This window comes from Erythrolamprus reginae, chromosome 6, assembly GCF_031021105.1.
Source record: "Erythrolamprus reginae isolate rEryReg1 chromosome 6, rEryReg1.hap1, whole genome shotgun sequence".
NCBI classification, from domain to species: domain Eukaryota; kingdom Metazoa; phylum Chordata; class Lepidosauria; order Squamata; family Dipsadidae; genus Erythrolamprus; species Erythrolamprus reginae.
This window is the reverse complement of record NC_091955.1, coordinates 66,683,276-66,701,066: the sequence shown is the minus strand read 5'-3', so window position 1 is coordinate 66,701,066 and position 17,791 is coordinate 66,683,276. Positions and strand designations below refer to the sequence as shown.

At 42.6% G+C, this 17,791-nt stretch overlaps 1 protein-coding gene across 4 annotated transcripts in view; it reads right to left on the bottom strand.

Annotated features, from left to right (window-relative positions):
• CSNK1E (casein kinase 1 epsilon) overlaps window positions 1–17,791 on the bottom strand; it is a 57,691-nt gene that overhangs the window by 27,532 nt on the left and 12,368 nt on the right. For all 4 annotated transcript variants that reach the window (XM_070756144.1, XM_070756145.1, XM_070756146.1 and 1 more), the window contains 3 exons: window positions 8,532–8,642; window positions 7,636–7,784; window positions 6,025–6,253 (listed from right to left, as the gene is read on the bottom strand). In XM_070756144.1, the coding sequence (XP_070612245.1) occupies window positions 6,025–6,253; window positions 7,636–7,784; window positions 8,532–8,642 (489 nt within the window). The remainder of the gene's footprint in view (window positions 1–6,024; window positions 6,254–7,635; window positions 7,785–8,531; window positions 8,643–17,791) is intronic.

Sequence of the window (17,791 nt, the reverse complement as noted above, 5' to 3'; positions counted from 1 at the left end):
AGTTTGCGTGTGGGCGGCGGGGAAGACCAAGGGAAGGTTCCTTCAGCCGCCCAACAGCTGATCTGCTCCGCAGCGCGGAAGCAGCGAGGAGCCGAAGATGGGGTAAAGGCAAAGGGGAAACCCCATCTTCGGCTCCTCGCTGCTGCCGCGCTGCGGAGCGGATCAGGTGTTGGGTGGCTGAAGGAACCTTCCCTTGGTCTTCCCGCCGCCCAGGCAAAGGGGAAACCCCAAGATCGCTTGCCGCTTGCCGCTTGCCGTATTGCAGCTTGGAGCCTTGCTTCGCCTCCTTCGCTGCAATACGGCAAGCGGCAAGCGATCTTGGGGTTTCCCCTTTGCCTGGGCGGCGCTGGGGCCATGCGGAGCCGCTCATCTAGGGGGGCGTGGACCGACAAGGTGCCCTCCGCTCTCTCTCTTTCTCTCCCTGTTACCGGTGTGGTATAAGAGAGAGAAAGAAAGAGAAAGGAGGGCGACTTGCCAGTCCACGCCCCCCTGGATGAGTGGCCCCGCATGGCCCCAGCGCCGGACTCCGCCGTTGCCTCCGCCCTTGTTCGGCTCTGCAGCTGAGAGGCCACGTCCCCCCCCTCCTCGGTGTCCCCGGCACCCAGCGTCCCCACGCCGCCTCCACCTCCCGGTAATGCGCCCGACCTCTGCCTCTCTCTTTCTCTCTCATATACCACGCCGGCAACAGGGAGAGAAAGAGAGAGAGAACTAGCGCGGACTTATTTTTTAATTAATATTTTTTGAAAAACCGCGTTGCAGCGTTTTGCGCTAATCGAGACCGTGCTAATCGAGGGATCACTGTATATCCCATCTTTACTAGTTTTATAAATAACTCAGAGTAGTGTACATACCCCATGCTTCCTCTTCTTATTTTCCCCACAACAATCACTCTGTGAATTGGTCTAAGACTGACTTGTCCAAAGCCACCAAGCGGGCTTTCATGCTAAGAGGTCACTAGAAGTCACAGTCTCCTTTTTTTAGCCTAGACCAGGAGTAGGCAAAGTTGGCTCTTATGACATGTGGACTTCAAGTCCCAGAATTCTTTGGCTAGCATGATTGGCTCAGGAATTCTGGGAGTTGAAGTCCAAAAGTCATAGAAGAAGATGACTTGTGCCTAGACCAAACAACTAGACCAAACTGGCTTTTATTTGTGAAATCAGACAATGTTATCAAAAATGTTGGAGTGAGACGAATATTTCATTCAACCCACTTAGATAATTATAAATGCAGAGAAAAAAATCTAGCATCTAATCACTCCTGCTGCTCAGACCTTTCCAGGCAAATGAAAGTGTATCCTGGATTCACTCAATTATTAAAAATATAATTATTTGAGATAGAGAAAGAATGAAACCCATCTCTCACACTTCAAGTCAGCTAAAAACAGAAACTTGTCAGAGAAGTGCAATCCAGTCTTTCTGGGCAATGTTCAAAATGCAGAGTATGTGGAACACTCACTCCGCCCCCTCATCTATGTGTGACGTGGATAATGTTTACAACACCCCAACCTCCCAATTCTCCAAGTAGCAACATTTCTTTAATCAGTTTCAACACAGTCAAGTGGAAACGTTCTATGAACTATACGGTTTTTATGCAGCTGCAAAAACTATTTCCGGATCCAAACTCCCCAAAAGCAACACATCATGTCTGTTTGTGGAATGTGGGATCAGTTTTGCATGCTCTTAAAGCCATAAAGGTTCTTTCTTTGATCATGCACCAGTGGCCAATGCAACCAACAATTTTATTTATTTTTATCCCAGGTTTATTATTTTTAGAAATAATTTAAAGCTGTAAACATACCTAATGCTCCTTTCCCCACATATTTTTAGTTATATAGTTATTATTTGCTTTTTTTCATATTTCTGAAATGCCCATTCCCCACAACAAAAAACCTGTAAGGCATGTTGAGCTGAGAGTGTGTGACTGGTCCGAAGTCATCCAATTGGCTTTCATGCCTCAGGCGGGGCTAGAAGTCACAGTCTCCCAGTTTCCACTGGCTTGCACTGGCTGCCGATCAGTTTCCGGTCACAATTCAAAGTGTTGCTCATGACCTATAAAGCTCTACATGGCATCGGACCAGAATACCTATGGGACCGCCTTCTGCCCCACAAGTCCCAGTGGCCGATTAGGTCCCACAGAGTTGGCCTTCTCCGTGTCCCATTGACTAAACAATGTTGTCTGGTGGGACGCAGGGGAAGAGCCTTCTCTGTGGCGGCCCCAGCCCTCTGGAATCAGCTCCCCTGGAGATTGGAATTGCCCCCACCCTCCCCGTCTTCTGCAAGATGTTAAAGACTCACTTATGTCGCCAGGTATGGGGGGGACTGATTCCCCTCCCCTCTGCTGACTATAGCACTTGAGAATGGTATGATTGTGTAGTATTGATTGTTTTCTAATATTAAGGGGTTTTAATTCTAGCTTTTACTAATATTAGATTTGTACCACTGTTTATTGTATTTTATTATTGTTGTGAGCCGCCCCGAGTCCTTGGAGAGGGACGGCATACAAATCTAATAAATTATTATTATCATAATTATTATTCCAGCTTGGTGCCTTAACCCAGCGTTTCCCAACCTTGGCAATTTGAAGAAATTTGGACTTCAACTCCCAGAATTCCCCAGCCAGCATTTGCTGGCTGGGGAATTCTGGGAGTTGAAGTCCAAATATCTTCAAGTTGCCAAGGTTGGGAAACACTGCCTTAACCACTAAACCTGTGGTAGTAAACCTATGGAACGCATGCCAGAACTGGCACACAGAGCCATCCCATGTGCGATGCACAACCTTGCTGGTTCCTCTTCTGCGTTCCTATGCACACAGGAGCACTGAAACCCAGAAGAGCAGCATTATGGCGTGCATGCACCTGCCGGCACCCGAACTTTCAGATTTCCATTAGATGCATGCTCACAGGGGATGCATTTGCACCAAAAACTGGAAGTTCGGGTGCCAGCATATACATGCGTGCCAGAACACTGCTCTTTCAGGTTTGGGTACTCCCCTGCGAACAAAGGCCAGCGAGGCTGTGCAGTCCAGACAGGATGTTTTTGCATGCCATTTCTGGCATGTAGGTTGGCATGCAATGATGTAAAAAGTTTAGCTGCCGCTGCACTAGACCCAGCAGACTCGCAATCTACAGTCCAGTATTACACAGCGCACAAGGTTGATTAAAATTTGATGTCTAATCATCCACCAGTCAGGACAAGAACTTTGTCTACGATTTTCACTAGACCCAGAAACTGACGGTCTTGCTGCATCGTACATAAATCAATTCAGTTCCCTTCATCTCCTAGTGTAGAGCCAAGTTTCATGGTAAACTAGCAAGCAAAGACTATATATTTAGTTGTTGAAGGCATATAGTATCTTAAACTGTTGTGGTTGGCTCTGGCCCAGCTCCTGCCCCAAGGAATGTGGAGGTGGATGCAGGGGAAACATCAACATGTCATAGGCCTGTTTTATTGCCGACAGAGTCAGGTAGTGCAGTTTCCTCGGACGAAGAAGAAGATTGGGGTGACTTGGAAGAGGGGGGCTTGGCACACAGCCCAGGAAGCCAATCTCCATTATTTTCGGTCAATTCGGATGAGGAAGTGTTACACCCACGCAGGCGTAGACTTATGCATAGAAGAGACCAATTGAGGAAATATTACAGGAGATAAGAGAGGCCACCTGTGTTTGGGTGGAGCTGCTGATATAAACAGCAGCGTGCTGGCTCGGGCCGTTGTGGAAGATTATCTGATTGTTGTTCTTCAGGACTGTGCCTTGCTATTTCCGGACTTTGTTGATTTTTCACGACTTTGAAACCAAAGCAGAGCAAAGTGTGTGTGTTTCACTTGGTGGAAGAAGAGGGCTATGATGTTTCTTCACAGCTGCTAGCTAAGTACTTAAGGACTGATTAAGGGGATTGTACAGACTACCAGGTTGTTTTGGGACGAGTGCTCTTTGCAATACAAAAAGGGTGCTTTGTTTCTTTTGAATTTTTGTGATAAAGAACATTGTTTTTGAACTTTCAAGTGTGTGTGTGTGTCTGAAATTTGTACCCTTGAATTTTTGGGAGACTCATACCATAGAGCCCGGCAGAACACTTAACCTAGAGGTTTTCAGTTCCCATTGAAACATCTATAAATTTGTCCAATGCTTTAAAAAAATATCCATTCAACCAATAAACCTAAAATATCTAAGTACACATTCAGGTGTTTGAATAATATATGAGTATTGGTGTTGGGTTCACTGTTCAGGTCCCTTTTTACAAACCAGATCACAAAGGGACCTGAATTTCAGAACTCTGCAAGAGACTAAAATAACCTAAATAATTAATTATTCTATAAGTCTCTCTTTCCTGCTAAAATTAAAGAGTCCCAATACCCAATTTTTTCCTTGTATAGGCATCGTTGCACTTTATCCTCTACTCTACATTTTTTTAGCTTTTTAACCTTCATAAAACTATAGACTCTGCTAGCTGATTTTTTAACATTAAGGCTACACTGGTAGGATGGGGATGCAAAAATCCCTTTGATTTGCTGGCATGTTCAATTAAAATTTTAACCAGAAATTGTAATGCGTTGCTGAATAACTGGTGATAAGGCCTTTGAGACAAATGACAAGCCAAAGAACAACTTGCCGCAATCAAATTTAATTCAAGGGGTATATTCCCAATTAGCAGCCAATTCAATAGTTATGACTAAATAAACTGTTGCCTTCTTTAAAATGCATTAAAAGAGTACTTCTGAAATGCTTTGAATAGTAAATTTGTATTTGTATAGCTTTACATATGGTGGCTGGGTTCATATACATGTAGTCCTCAACTTACAACCATTTTAAAAAGTGACTGCCACAGACTGTGAGTTCAAGTCTTGCATTAGTCATGGAATCCATCTGGATGATTTTGGGCCAGTCATACTCTCTCAGCCCAACCCACCGCACAGGGATGTTGTGAGGTGGGTGTGTGGGAGTGGGGTGGAGAGGAAGAAGATGTGTTGGATAAATTAGCTACCTCATTTGCAAATAAATAAATAAATAAATAAATAAATGAATAAATGAATGAATGAATGAATGAATGAATGAATGAATGAATGAATGAATGAATAAATAAATGTAGGATATAAACAAATTAACAATACATTCAATGGGGAAGCCAGATTCACTTAATAATTGTGTTTGCAGTGATTTCACTTAATAACTGCAACAGGAAAGGTTATAAAATGGGGCAAAATTTACTTAATAACTACCTTGCTCAGCAACAGAAATTTTGGGCTCAATTGTGGTCATAGGTTTAGGACTATCTGCAACACATTACAAACTAGAAAGATGTACTTTGGCTTAACTAGCTATATAAATTCTGTCTCAAAAATATACCCTGAAGGAAATTTGTTAGTACATGGTACATACTGTTATTTGGGATTGCCATGTATGTTAAACTGCCTATTGTAGTTTGTACATTTACAGTTGTAATATCACTTTAAGGACTTTGGCTGACTAGCCATAAGAGGGCGCCAGTAATCTCTCCTGTCGATGATGCTGGATTGCTCATTCACCCTTTGCCTTCACTTTGAGGGGGGAGTGTATTTTGCTTCCTGCTTGCTATGTGCGGTTTGTTGATTATTTATGTATATATGTAAATAATACTTATTCAGCATACTAAGTCTGTGTCATTATTGGCTGTATCACACATCCACACTCTTCCTTAATCTCTGCTCAGCGTATGTCGAAGGTCTCATAGCCTAGCTGCACCGAGACATACCAACAAAACTGAAGACTTAAGTTTCTCAATTTGACTCTTCTTTGCAATTCCTACAGAATGTTTAATCAATTTCTACATGCACACCTAGTCTGAAAGAGAATGCAATCATTCTGCATTGTCATAGGGAAAAATAACATGCAGTAAGAACAAAATACTGTAATTAAAGGAACGTTCCATTAAATTAGTCTATCCCACTCCACCAAAATTATAACCAATATAATGATACAGATTTTGATTTAATTGATCTCCCCCACCACCGTAATCGGATTTTCAACAATGTGGGAACATAAAATACTTACCAATCCCAAGGTGAGTGTTGATAGAGGCATAACGAGCTGTGCCAGTTAGGTTTTTGTTTTCCCGGTAGGGAATGTGCTGGTGGGTACGGGCGTCTCGGTACTTCTTGGCCAGACCAAAATCAATGATGTACACTAGGTTGCCTTTTTTGCCAAGTCCCATAAGGAAATTGTCCGGTTTCACATCTCGGTGGATAAAATTCTTGGAATGAATGTACTCAATACGGCTGATCTGGAAATAGATTGGAAAGAATGGAGGAAAGCTGAGAGTAAGGAGAGGAAGAGAGCGCCCATAATTTTATAGCAAGGTATACACTGTAATCCCCTTAACTGGAAGACCCACTGTAACCTCAGACAAGAAATATGGGGGATCTCAATAGTTCTCACAGTTCAAAAGTAAAAGCCCTACCTACCAATAGAGGGTGAAAGTGGAAACATAGAAACATAGAAGACTGACGGCAGAAAAAGACCTCATGGTCCATCTAGTCTGCCCTTATACTATTTCCTGTATTTTATCTTACAGTGGATATATGTTTATCCCAGGCATGTTTAAATTCAGTTACTGTGGATTTACCAACCACGTCTGCTGGAAGTTTGTTCCAAGGATCTACTACTCTTTCAGTAAAATAATATTTTCTCATGTTGCCTTTGATCTTTCCCCCAACTAACTTCAGATTGTGTCCTCTTGTTCTTGTGTTCACTTTCCTATTAAAAACACTTCTCTCCTGAACCTTATTTAACCCTTTAACATATTTAAATGTTTCGATCATGTCCCCCCTTTCCCTTCTGTCCTCCAGACTATACAGATTGAGTTCATTAAGTCTTTCCTGATACGTTTTATGCTTAAGACCTTCCACCATTCTTGTAGCCCGTCTTTGGACCCGTTCAATTTTGTCAATATCTTTTTGTAGGTGAGGTCTCCAGAACTGAACACAGTACTCCAAATGTGGTCTCACCAGCGCTCTATATAAGGGGATCACAATCTCCCTCTTCCTGCTTGTTATACCTCTAGCTATGCAGCCAAGCATCCTACTTGCTTTTCCTACCGCCCGACCGCACTGCTCACCCATTTTGACTGTCAGAAATCACTACCCCTAAATCCTTCTCTTCTGATGTTTTTGCTAACACAGAACTGCCAATGCAATACTCAGATTGAGGATTCCTTTTCCCCAAATGCATTATTTTACATTTGGAAACATTAAACTGCAGTTTCCATTGCTTTGACCATTTATCTAGTAAAGCTAAATCATTTACCATATTACAGACCCCTCCAGGAATATCAACCCTATTGCACACACTATTACACACTATTGCATGTCAATTCATTTAGTCCTAAACCCGGAGCCAAAAGACAAGAAATTCTCAAAGGAACAGGGAAAGGAACACGGAGAATTCTTTAAAGTTAACACACTTTTTCAACTTTGGCAAGATGTCCCAGTTGCAAGTGTACAGCACAGCACGGCTCCTTCTAGAACAGCTAGAGAGATAATAAGGACTTGTCAATGTTCTCCAGCTTTATCTGAGTGCCCCAGGTTTAGCTATTGGAGGACAAGCAACTGCTGTGAATGGGAATCAGGAAGAACACAAGGAACAGACAATCAAATAAGAACTTACCATCTGATCTGCCAGAAGCAGGACAGTCTTGAGACTGAACTTGCGGGAGCAGAAGTTAAAAAGGTCTTCTAGGCTGGGCCCCAGAAGTTCCATCACCATCACATTATAGTCACCCTCTGCCCCACACCACTTAATGGAAGGAATGCCCACTAAAGAGAGATGAGAAAAGGACGTTGGTAAGGGGGAGATACATGTGCATACACACATACACCATTCATTCATTCATTCATTCATTCATTCATTCCCAAGGTATGCCCATGTTACAGCAACACTCTGCAGTCTGCATTGGTTGCCGATCAATTTACAGTCACAATTCAAAGTGTTGGTCTTGACCTATAAAGCCCTTCATGGCATCGGACCAGAATATCTCCAGGACCGCCTTCTGCTGCACGAATCCCAGCGACCAATTAAGTCCCACAGAGTTGGCCTTCTCCGGGTCCCGTCGACTAAACAATGTCGTTTGGCGGGTCCCAGGGGAAGAGCCTTCTCTGTGGCGGCCCCGATCCTCTGGAACCAGCTCCCCCCTGAGATTAGAATTTCTCCCACCCTCCTTGCCTTTCGCAAGCTCCTTAAAACCCACCTCTGCTGTCAGGCATGGGGGACTGAAATATCTTCCCCAGGCCTATACTGTGGTATGTTGTGTGCATGTTTTTTTTTAAATTATGGGTTTTTAGCTTTCTAATTATTGAATTTGTATTATATATTGTTTTCTGTTGCTGTTGTGAGCCGCCCCGAGTCTGCGGAGAAGGGCGGCATACAAATTTAATAAATAAATAAATAAATAAATAAATAAATTCATTCATTCATTCATTCATTCGCAAATATCTTTAGGCCTTTCCAAAGCCTTTATGAAATATTTAAACGTAAGCATCAGGCTCTGAAGCCTACGAACTTACCTCCACCTTGCATCATCTTGTAAAATTTGCTTTCAATGTGGAGCTGTGGGTGCTTGGTTTTCACACATTCCAATTTAATGGCTACTTCTTCTCCTGTGGCAATATTGGCACCTGCATAGGAAGCAACAGGGGGAAAAACTTCAAACCATTGGTATATTTTTCCATTTTATTTTTCCTTCAAGGAGCTTTGGGTGAATAATCTTTCCTGTTTTACCATTCTACCAAGCTCTGTAAAATAGATTGAGTAGATGGGGCATAATGAGGCTCATGAGTAAATATAACCCATATTCATGATCAGGGATTTGATCTTAAGATGTATTAGCTCTACACCAACAGTTCTCAATACTAAGAGAGTTTAGAATGGAATGTATCAAAATAAAAACCAATTGTACTATTCCAGCATAGTGAGTTTTTTAAAATCAGTATCAGTATCTGTCTCCTGAGGTGAATACAGTGGTACCTCTACTTACGAACTTAATTTGTTCTGTGACCAGGTTCTTAAGTAGAAAGGTTTGTAAGAAGAAGCCATTTTTCCCATAGGAATCAATGTAAAAGTAAATAATGTGTGCGACTGGGCAAAACACAGGGAGGGCGGAGGCCCTGTTTCCTCCCAGGAGATTCCTAGAGAGGCCCCATGGAGGCTTCTCCCCACCTTTTCCGGCCTGTTCCTCCCAGGAGATTCCTAGAGAGGCCCCACAGAGGCTTCTCCCCGTCTTTTCTGACCCTGTTTCCTCCCAGGAGATCCCTAGAGAGACCCCACAGAGGTTTTTTCCTGCCTTTTCTGGCCCTGTTTCCTCCCAGGAGATCCCTAGAGAGGCTCCACCGAGGCTTCCCTCTGCCTTTTCCGGTTACAGTTTTTGAGGCTCGGGTTTGTAAATGAAAAATGGTTCTTGAGAAGAGGCAAAAAAATCTTGAACACCCGGTTCTTAGCTAGAAAAGTTTGTCAGTAGAGGCGTTCGTAGGTAGAGGTACCACTGTACATAGTCCTGTAATGTTACAGATAAATCTGTAAGCATGTTTTTAAGAAATGGCACTATTTTTTTCAACTCAAGTACATGTTGCCACAGCAAAAACAGGTTAACTTTGCAAAAGTTCTAAATCAGAGTGTTGTAAGAAGCAGGTGGTGGTGGAGTGTCACTTTCATTTGGTTCACTTCACATACTCAAGACCACTGCTAATTCTACTTTCCGCAGAACATAGTACATGCATTGAACAAGACAACAACCTGCTAGCTTTTATTTCCGAAAACCACACAATCCCATGTGAGCTACCTCACCTGCCCCTTTTGGGTATCACGGTCTCCAGCTTTAGGTAATTACATTTGACAGTATAAAAACCTTTACAGTTCAATCCTTTCAGAAATAAACACTGGGGAAAAAATTAAACCACAGAGAGATTACTACACAAAAGCTGCTATTATATTTCTGTTTTAATGAAGGGTTGACAGGGAGCCAAATTTAGCTGCGACCAAATCCAGACACCGTTTTAATGTAGTATGAGCCCTATTTTTATAAATAAAATTGTTTTTCCCCCCAAAAAAGTGGGGGAGTGGGCGTTGTGTTTGTGAATGTGACCTCTTTTTCCTTGTGTAAGCGATGGAGCTTATATGTATGCGTATGTGTATATAAAAAATGAAAACAGGAAGCAGGACACATAAGCTGCAAGCAATTACACCACAATCTCTTTCATAATGTCAGCATTGTGCAATGTGTCTCAGCGGCAACCTTTTTTCCCCCCCAGACTAGAGATAGTTATAGCCCAAAGAAAGATTTCCACTTGTAGAATAAATGCAACACAAAAAGCTGCACAAATGGCAACGAAGAGGAAGGGTTATAAACTTTCATATTCTTTGAAATGCTGGAATTCCGACATGACACTCCAAGCTGAAGCATAATTATGCCTATCTAGTCCAGGTTAAAATATGCATATTTACTGTAATTTTAGCATGATTTAAGATCTATCCTCATAAAGCAGAAACAGGAGTAAACTAAGCAGCAGTTATCAAAAACATTTGTATTTTTCTCCAGCTTTCCAAAGATTTTTCACACTGTGTGCTAAAACATGAGACCGCATTCTCCTTGTTTTTCCCACTCCTCTATTGTATATTTTTTGAGTTTAGTTTGCTTGTTAAGAGTAGCTCCATCTTAACCCTATCCAAGCAGCTTCTTCAGCATGGAAATGCAGAACAAAAAGGCTGTAGGAAGGGAACGTACTCTGCATACAGTCTCAAAACCAAAATGAGCAACATTTTTTTTCTCACCTTAAGCAAGATCTTACATATTTTTTCATATAGTAGCCGTTAAAACTTACTTCTATGCTTCAACTGATGGTTCTTTGGAAAATGTTATCAAATATAGTACAATATGACGAGTAATTTTTTAAAATGATTTTATGATCAAGCTAGGAAGGAGAGAAAATAAGAAGTTGGCTATTCCATGGGCTCAATCGCAAAATCATAATTTTAGGCTGATGCTCTTTTGAATTATTTCTGTTCTATCCTTAATCCAGGCAAGAATCCCAACAACACAACTGATCCTAGTATCTGAGTACAGTAGTACCTCTACCTACAAGCGCCTCGACTTACGAACTTTTCTAGATAAGAACCGGGTGTTCAAGATTTTTTTCCCCCTTCTCAAGAACCATTTTCCACTTACAAACCCGAGCGTCCAAAACTGTAATTGGAAAAGGCAGGAAGAAGCCTCCATGGAGCCTCTCTAGGAATCTCCTGGGAGGAAACAGGGCCGGAAAAGGCGGGGAGAAGCCTCTGTGGGGCCTCTCTAGGAATCTCCTGGGAGGAAACAGGGCGTCCACCCTCCCTGTGGTTTCCCCAATCGCACACATTATTTGCTTTTACATTGATTCCTATGGGAAAAATTGCTTCTTCTTACAAACTTTTCTACTTAAGAACCTGGTCATTGAACGAACTAAGTTCATAAGTAGAGGTACCACTGTATTCATGTTTTCCCCATCTGGATAGCAAGATATTTATTTATTTCGAATAGAATAGAACAGAATAGAACAGAACATGCTCCCAGTGTACATAAACGAAACGTTTGTCAAGAATCATAAGGCACAACACTTAATGATAGTCTGGGTACATATTTATAAGCACTTATGATATACATCAATTTCCAGAAACCTAAACAACACACAAAATCTTAATTTTATTTATTTTTTAATCTATTTTCAAATTTTATAAGCCGCAAATTTATAAGACGGACTCAGGGCGGTGTATAACAATAAAATGAATAATTTTTTTAAATACCCCAAAGTACATACAATAAAAACGAATACAAAATTTAAAACCCAATATAAAGCAAGCATACAACCATCAATCATTCTTACTACTGGGTTTTTTTCTCTGTTATTATTTAAGTGCTTTTACCATATACTTTAAATCAAGAGTCACTTCTCTCTCTGTTTCTCTCTCTTTCCTGTTATTCTCTGCCTCAATCATTTTCTCATTCTTTTTTTCTCCCCTTTTTTATCATTTCTCTCTCTCTTCCTTCCGCTCTCCTCTCTCTCTTGCTTTCTTCCTCTCTCTCTCTTCCTTCCTCTCATCTCTCTTTCTCTCTCTCTCTCTATCTCCCCCTCTTGCTCTCTCTCTTTTTCTCACTTTCTCTCTCTCTTGCTTTCTCTCTTTCTTACTCTTTCTCTTTTGCTTTCTTTCTCTCACTCTTTCTCTCTATCATTCTCTTTTGCTATCTCTTTCTCTCCCCCCTCTTTCTTTCTCACTTTCTCTCTATCTTGCTCTGTCGCTTTCACTCTCTCTCATTCTCCAGAGGCCAGCGAAGGTGATTTTCAATGACGGGTGCACGGGCCAGCGAAGGTTTTTCTTACTTTGAATGTTCCGGGCGGGCTGGCAGGGGGATGGGGAGAGTGCGTGCCAGCCCGCTGTGAGAACGCCTGCCCCCCCTCTCCGGCAGCCCCCTCGCTGAGAGCCCAGGACAAAAGCACTCTCGGTGAAGGGACTGTGAGAGCGGCGGGGCGGGCGTTCCCGCTGCGGGAGGAGCCGCGCCCCAAGGCGGGAAGCGGATGAGAGAGGTGGATCGGGCGGGCGGGGGGCAGCGGCGAGTAGCCAGGGTCGCGAGGGGGCTAGAGGCGCGGGGGGGGGGGCGGCCGTGGCTCCGTGCGCACCCTTGGAAAAGGGTGCACGGGGGACATTTTGGGGTGCACTGGCGCAGGCATGCGCAGCCTACAGGGAACGCTGCTGGACACCCCCGACTTACGGGTAAGTCACAAAATGCCTCCTCCTGCAAGAGGAGCCCAGTTATACATTCAGTATAACTGCTGGGCCAGTGTTATCAGCGTGCACAGATGTCACCTGACCTCTAGCAATTCTGTCTTCACAGGATTTAATCTGAGCCTGCTTTTGCCTGATCCAGATTCTCACAGCGTTCAAAGACCAGTCTAAGACTTCCACAGCATCACCAACTCCTTAAATAAATACACTTTTGAACTTTACTTCCTTAGTCCTGCACAGGCACAAATACAGTAAATGATTTTTGGTGCAGCCAAAAAACCACCCAAAACCATTCTCAGTTTAGTAGAACAGCACGCACAGCAGCTCACAAATCTTTAAAATGCCACAGCCACACAAAAATTAGAAACTTGCATAAGAAAGGCATCAAAGAATGCAGACGGTGCCCACTGAGCTATCAAAACACAGCCCTTCCTCTGTGGTATTTCTAGCAACCAGCAAAGTTACCCTTTCAATATTCTACATTGAAGGCATCCTTTTTCTCCCAGTCAGCAGACTGAACAATCTGTGAGAACTGTGGAATTTATTTTCCCAGTGCCACTTTCAATATGACAATAATACGACATGAACACGCAGAATGTTATCCCCATGCTGAACAAGCAGAGGAAACCTCAGTGAACTTTTCATTAATTGTTCACTATTTCTTTATTGCGGTGCTATAGTTTTCAGCCCAGGGGTGGGCTTCAAAAATTTAGCAAGGGGTTCTCTGTCCGGTTGCTGGGTGGGCGTGGCCATGGTGGGCGTGGCCTAGTCTGCCTCTTGCACCATAGCAGGGGGAGATTTTTTTTGTCCTCCCCGGACTCCAGAGGCTTCCTTCAAGGCTCCGGTAGGGTGAAAATTCAATTCAATTCAATTTATTAGATTTGTATACCGCCCCTCTCCGAAGACTCGGGGCGGCTCGCAACAATGATAAAAACAATATTATAGTGGCACAAATCTAATATTAAAAGAAATAACTAAAACCCTGTCATATCAAAATCAGACAATACATACATACCAAATATAAATTATAAGAAGCCTGGGGGAAAGATGTCTCAAATCCCCCATGCCTGGCGGTATAGGTGGGCCTTGAGTAGTTTACGGAAGACTAGGAGGGTGGGAGCAGTTCTAATCTCTGGGGGGAGTTGATTCCATAGGGCCGGGGCCGCCAGAAAGAAGGCTCTTCCCCTGGGGCCTGCCAGGTGACATTGTTTAGTCGATGGGACCCCGAGAAGGCCAACTCTGTGGGAAAATGCCCTCCCCAGGTTCCGGAGGGCTTCTGGAGGCTGGAAACAGGCCATTTCTGGCCTTCTTGAACTTCCAATAGGCCCATTTTTCACCCTCCCCGAGTCTCCATGTGTGCCTTGCACTGACCTGCATCCAAAATGGGCCACGTGGGGACTCCTAGGAGGGAGTGGTGGGCGTGGCCAGCCAGGAGTGGGATTCAGGGGTTCTCCAAACAGCACAGAATCTTACTAGAGGTTCTCCCGAACCCCTGCAAACCCCCAGCATCAAACCAAATAACTCACTAGAGCAGTGTTTCTCAACCTTGGCAACTTGAAGATATTTGGACTTCAACTCCCAGAATTCCCCAGCCAGCAAATGGTGGCTGGGGAAACACTGCACTAGAGAATATGAAGATAACACAACCTCATAGTCCCAAGTCTTTGCTGGGTGACATCTCTAAGGCAAACAGAGCCGGTCCTTTGCCCCCTGTCTAAACTGGTCAAGGGGTAGCATATCTGTTGCACAGCAACCAGGCCATATGATCATCGGGCCTTGTAGCACTGACAATACAGACTGTTCTTGTCCTGCTCCATAATGCTGCACCAGTTTGACATATCCATAGTACGCTCCGTTTACAAGGGAGTGGGAAGCACCACCAAAAGATTTCCAAATATAGCCTATTTCCCAAGGTCAGCAAAAAACACAGCTCCTTTTCATTCAATTGGTTGAATTAATCTGGGTTTTCGGGTTCATGCTTTTTTTTTTAGTTCAAGATGTGCGTTACCCCAATGATAAGTCTTCCGTGTTGTCTGAAAATTACTGTTTTGAAAAGCTTGTTTTTAATATTTTCTGTGCACCTTTTTTATTTCCTTAATTATTGTAATTAATACAACAAGTGGCACTTCTAGAAATTCTACTACATTATCAGGTATTCCAAATCCCCACCCTTAGTGTTGTAGAAGAGCTAAGTAGGGAACAGACAGAAAGAGACTGGAATAAAACGTATACAATGAACAAAAAAACCCACCTGTAAGGGTGCAAAATAAATTAACTTCTATGACAAAGAAAGCCTTTCTAATAACAATGTACCTATGATTTCACCTTTACCTTGTTATTACAAAATTATAAAAAGATAAGCAACAACAACAATAATGAAAAAGTGCCTTTTGCAACTGTTCATTCCTATGGAATGAAGATAAAAAATATCACAACTTCAGCTGTGACATTATTTAAAAGAAATGAAAAGACAAATCTCTGAACAAATGTACTGATGCAGTCAGAGAGAAAAAGGGGAGGGGAGGACTCACATATGAAACAACATATCACTGACCCAAGACTGAACTTTTGTTCTGGGATGCCATGATATTCCATTTTAATCACTGCCCTGAAGGCTAGGTGTATATTAATTATCATGATTTTATATCTTAATCCCCCTTTTTTAATGACAGAACATGCACTTACACAACTTTTATTTCCGTTTCTAGAGTCAGTCATTATCTGCCAGGCTCAACATGACTTGTGTGAAAGATAGGTGTTATACTGCCGGCTATTTCTCTCTATGTCTACTCCTTTCCTTTGGGAGCTTCAGCTTTGCTCCGCGGTCTTATTCCCATCAGCTAGGCTCTGACTGCATCTGCTCAAATCATCAGCAAACCAAAGTTAGTACTGACATTTAAGTCATGGTGTCACTCAGCTTTAGAGCTACAGCCCCAGTGAGATTGGCCAGAGGGAGGGAAGCTGCAAATACACCACAAATGGTATCTGACTCACTGTTTCAACCCCACTATCTGCAGGCTCAGGGAAAAATGGCACTCGTTTAGAGCAGCAATGGTTATTTTTGTGAATGGTCTTGGGAATCCCACAAGTCATACAAGCACAGTGATCCCCCGATTATCGCGAGGGTTCCGTTCCAAGACCCCTCGCGATAATCGATTTTTCGGGATGTAGTGGTGTGGAAGTAAAAACACCATCTGCGCATGCGCGCCCCTTTTTCCATGGCCGCGCATGCGCAGATGGTGTTTTTACTTCCGCACCTGGGAAGACCCAGCAGCTGAGGAGCCGCCTGCCTGCCCGCTTGTCCGCCGCTTTTCAGCTTGTCCGCCGCTTGTCCGCTTGCCGCTTTTCCGCTTGTCCGGCCGCCGCTTTTCTGGCCACCGCTTGTCCGGCCGCCGCTTTTCTTGTCCGCCAGCCGCTTGTCCACCACTTGTCCGGCCGCCGCTTGTCCGCCGCTCTGGGAGTTGAAGACCCAGGGAAGGTTCCTTCGGCCGCCCACCAGCTGATCTGCTCGGCAGCGCAGTAGCAGCGAGGACCGAAGATGGGGTTTCTAACCTCGGATTATCCGCTGTTCTTACTAATGCCCTTCCCATCATTTGTTATGAATTTTCCCAGGTAAAGCGGTTTAAAGGATAGGCATTTAAGCTATCAAACAAAGCATAAAAAAATTATTTTAAATTTTAGACACTGCCTTCAGTAGTTTTTAATGTAATTGTAAAGTAAAAATGCAGAAACTAATATGGTATTTACTTCCACATCTCTACTTCGCGGAAATTCAACTTTCGCGGGCGGCCTCGGAACGCATCCCCCGTGGAAATCGAGGGAACACTGTACTTTATAACTCAGTACTGTACTGCTTTTACAACAAGATTATTCACCCTATAGTTTTTGAGTAAGCCATTCCTGTAAAAATTTGTACATACAACTCATCCATCACCTTGCAAATTTAGAAGTGATGCCTAAGTATGCTCACGTTCCCATTGTCTTCTACTTGCCTCAGCCCTTTTCTATATTGGGCATGTCTTAACTTCTTTCTTCACCATCAAAAAATGTAATGCTCCTGCATGTATCACTTTAATTCAAGAAGTATGAACCAGCATCCCAGATTAGCTGGTTAGGCTGGATTGATTCTGGAAGTCGGATGATCCATTTACATGACAATAAAATATAAAATCCATGCCCACACTGGTTACAAAAGTACTTAAAACAAAAATTGGATGCTCTCATATTTTTTTCATGATTTAACCCATTCATGGTATTTAGTTGTAATTTCAATGAAATTAAATATATTCCAATTTAAGTCAAAACTTTAAAAAAATAGTTTAAATCAAATATTAACCTTTACAGGCATTAAATTGTTAAAACCATGACTTTTTGCATACAAATTATTAATATACAAATACAGAACTGATTATAAGACAAATTGGACAATTGCTATTTAACTTAGATGTTTTTCAAACACTACTGCTGATTACATGTGGATTTTGGAAAATATCTGGGCCATGGTTAAGCAAATAATAGTAAATATTTGCAGTTTGTATTAGTGAGACATCAGGAGCAACTTTTTCAGTCTGTACTATAAATTAAATGCATTGCAGTTACAAATAAAATCTTTCCCCCTTACTTCTGGCAACTTAGGGAGGCATTCCATATTCCAGAGTTTGGAAATGGGTTGCCCCTCCCTTCTTCTATAATGCTTTTAGACCTTCTCAATCTAGTCTAGTGAATAGTCTCCAATTCAAATGCAAACTAAGTCCAACCATGCTTCACTTTTTGAAATCAGCCATGTTCATAATACAGTTACTAGATGTTGAGCTCAAGTGTATTCTCTATTTAAAATAGTACAACTTTAGCACAATAATATATGGTCATTTTATTTCTGACAAAAGTATCAAATGCAGGATAGACATGATTATTATTATTTTTCAACAGCCAACCCATAAACTTTTCTGGCCCGTTACAAAATCTCTACCAAGTGCACTAATAAAATCCCTAAGGCGTTAAGTCCGAAAGCTATGCA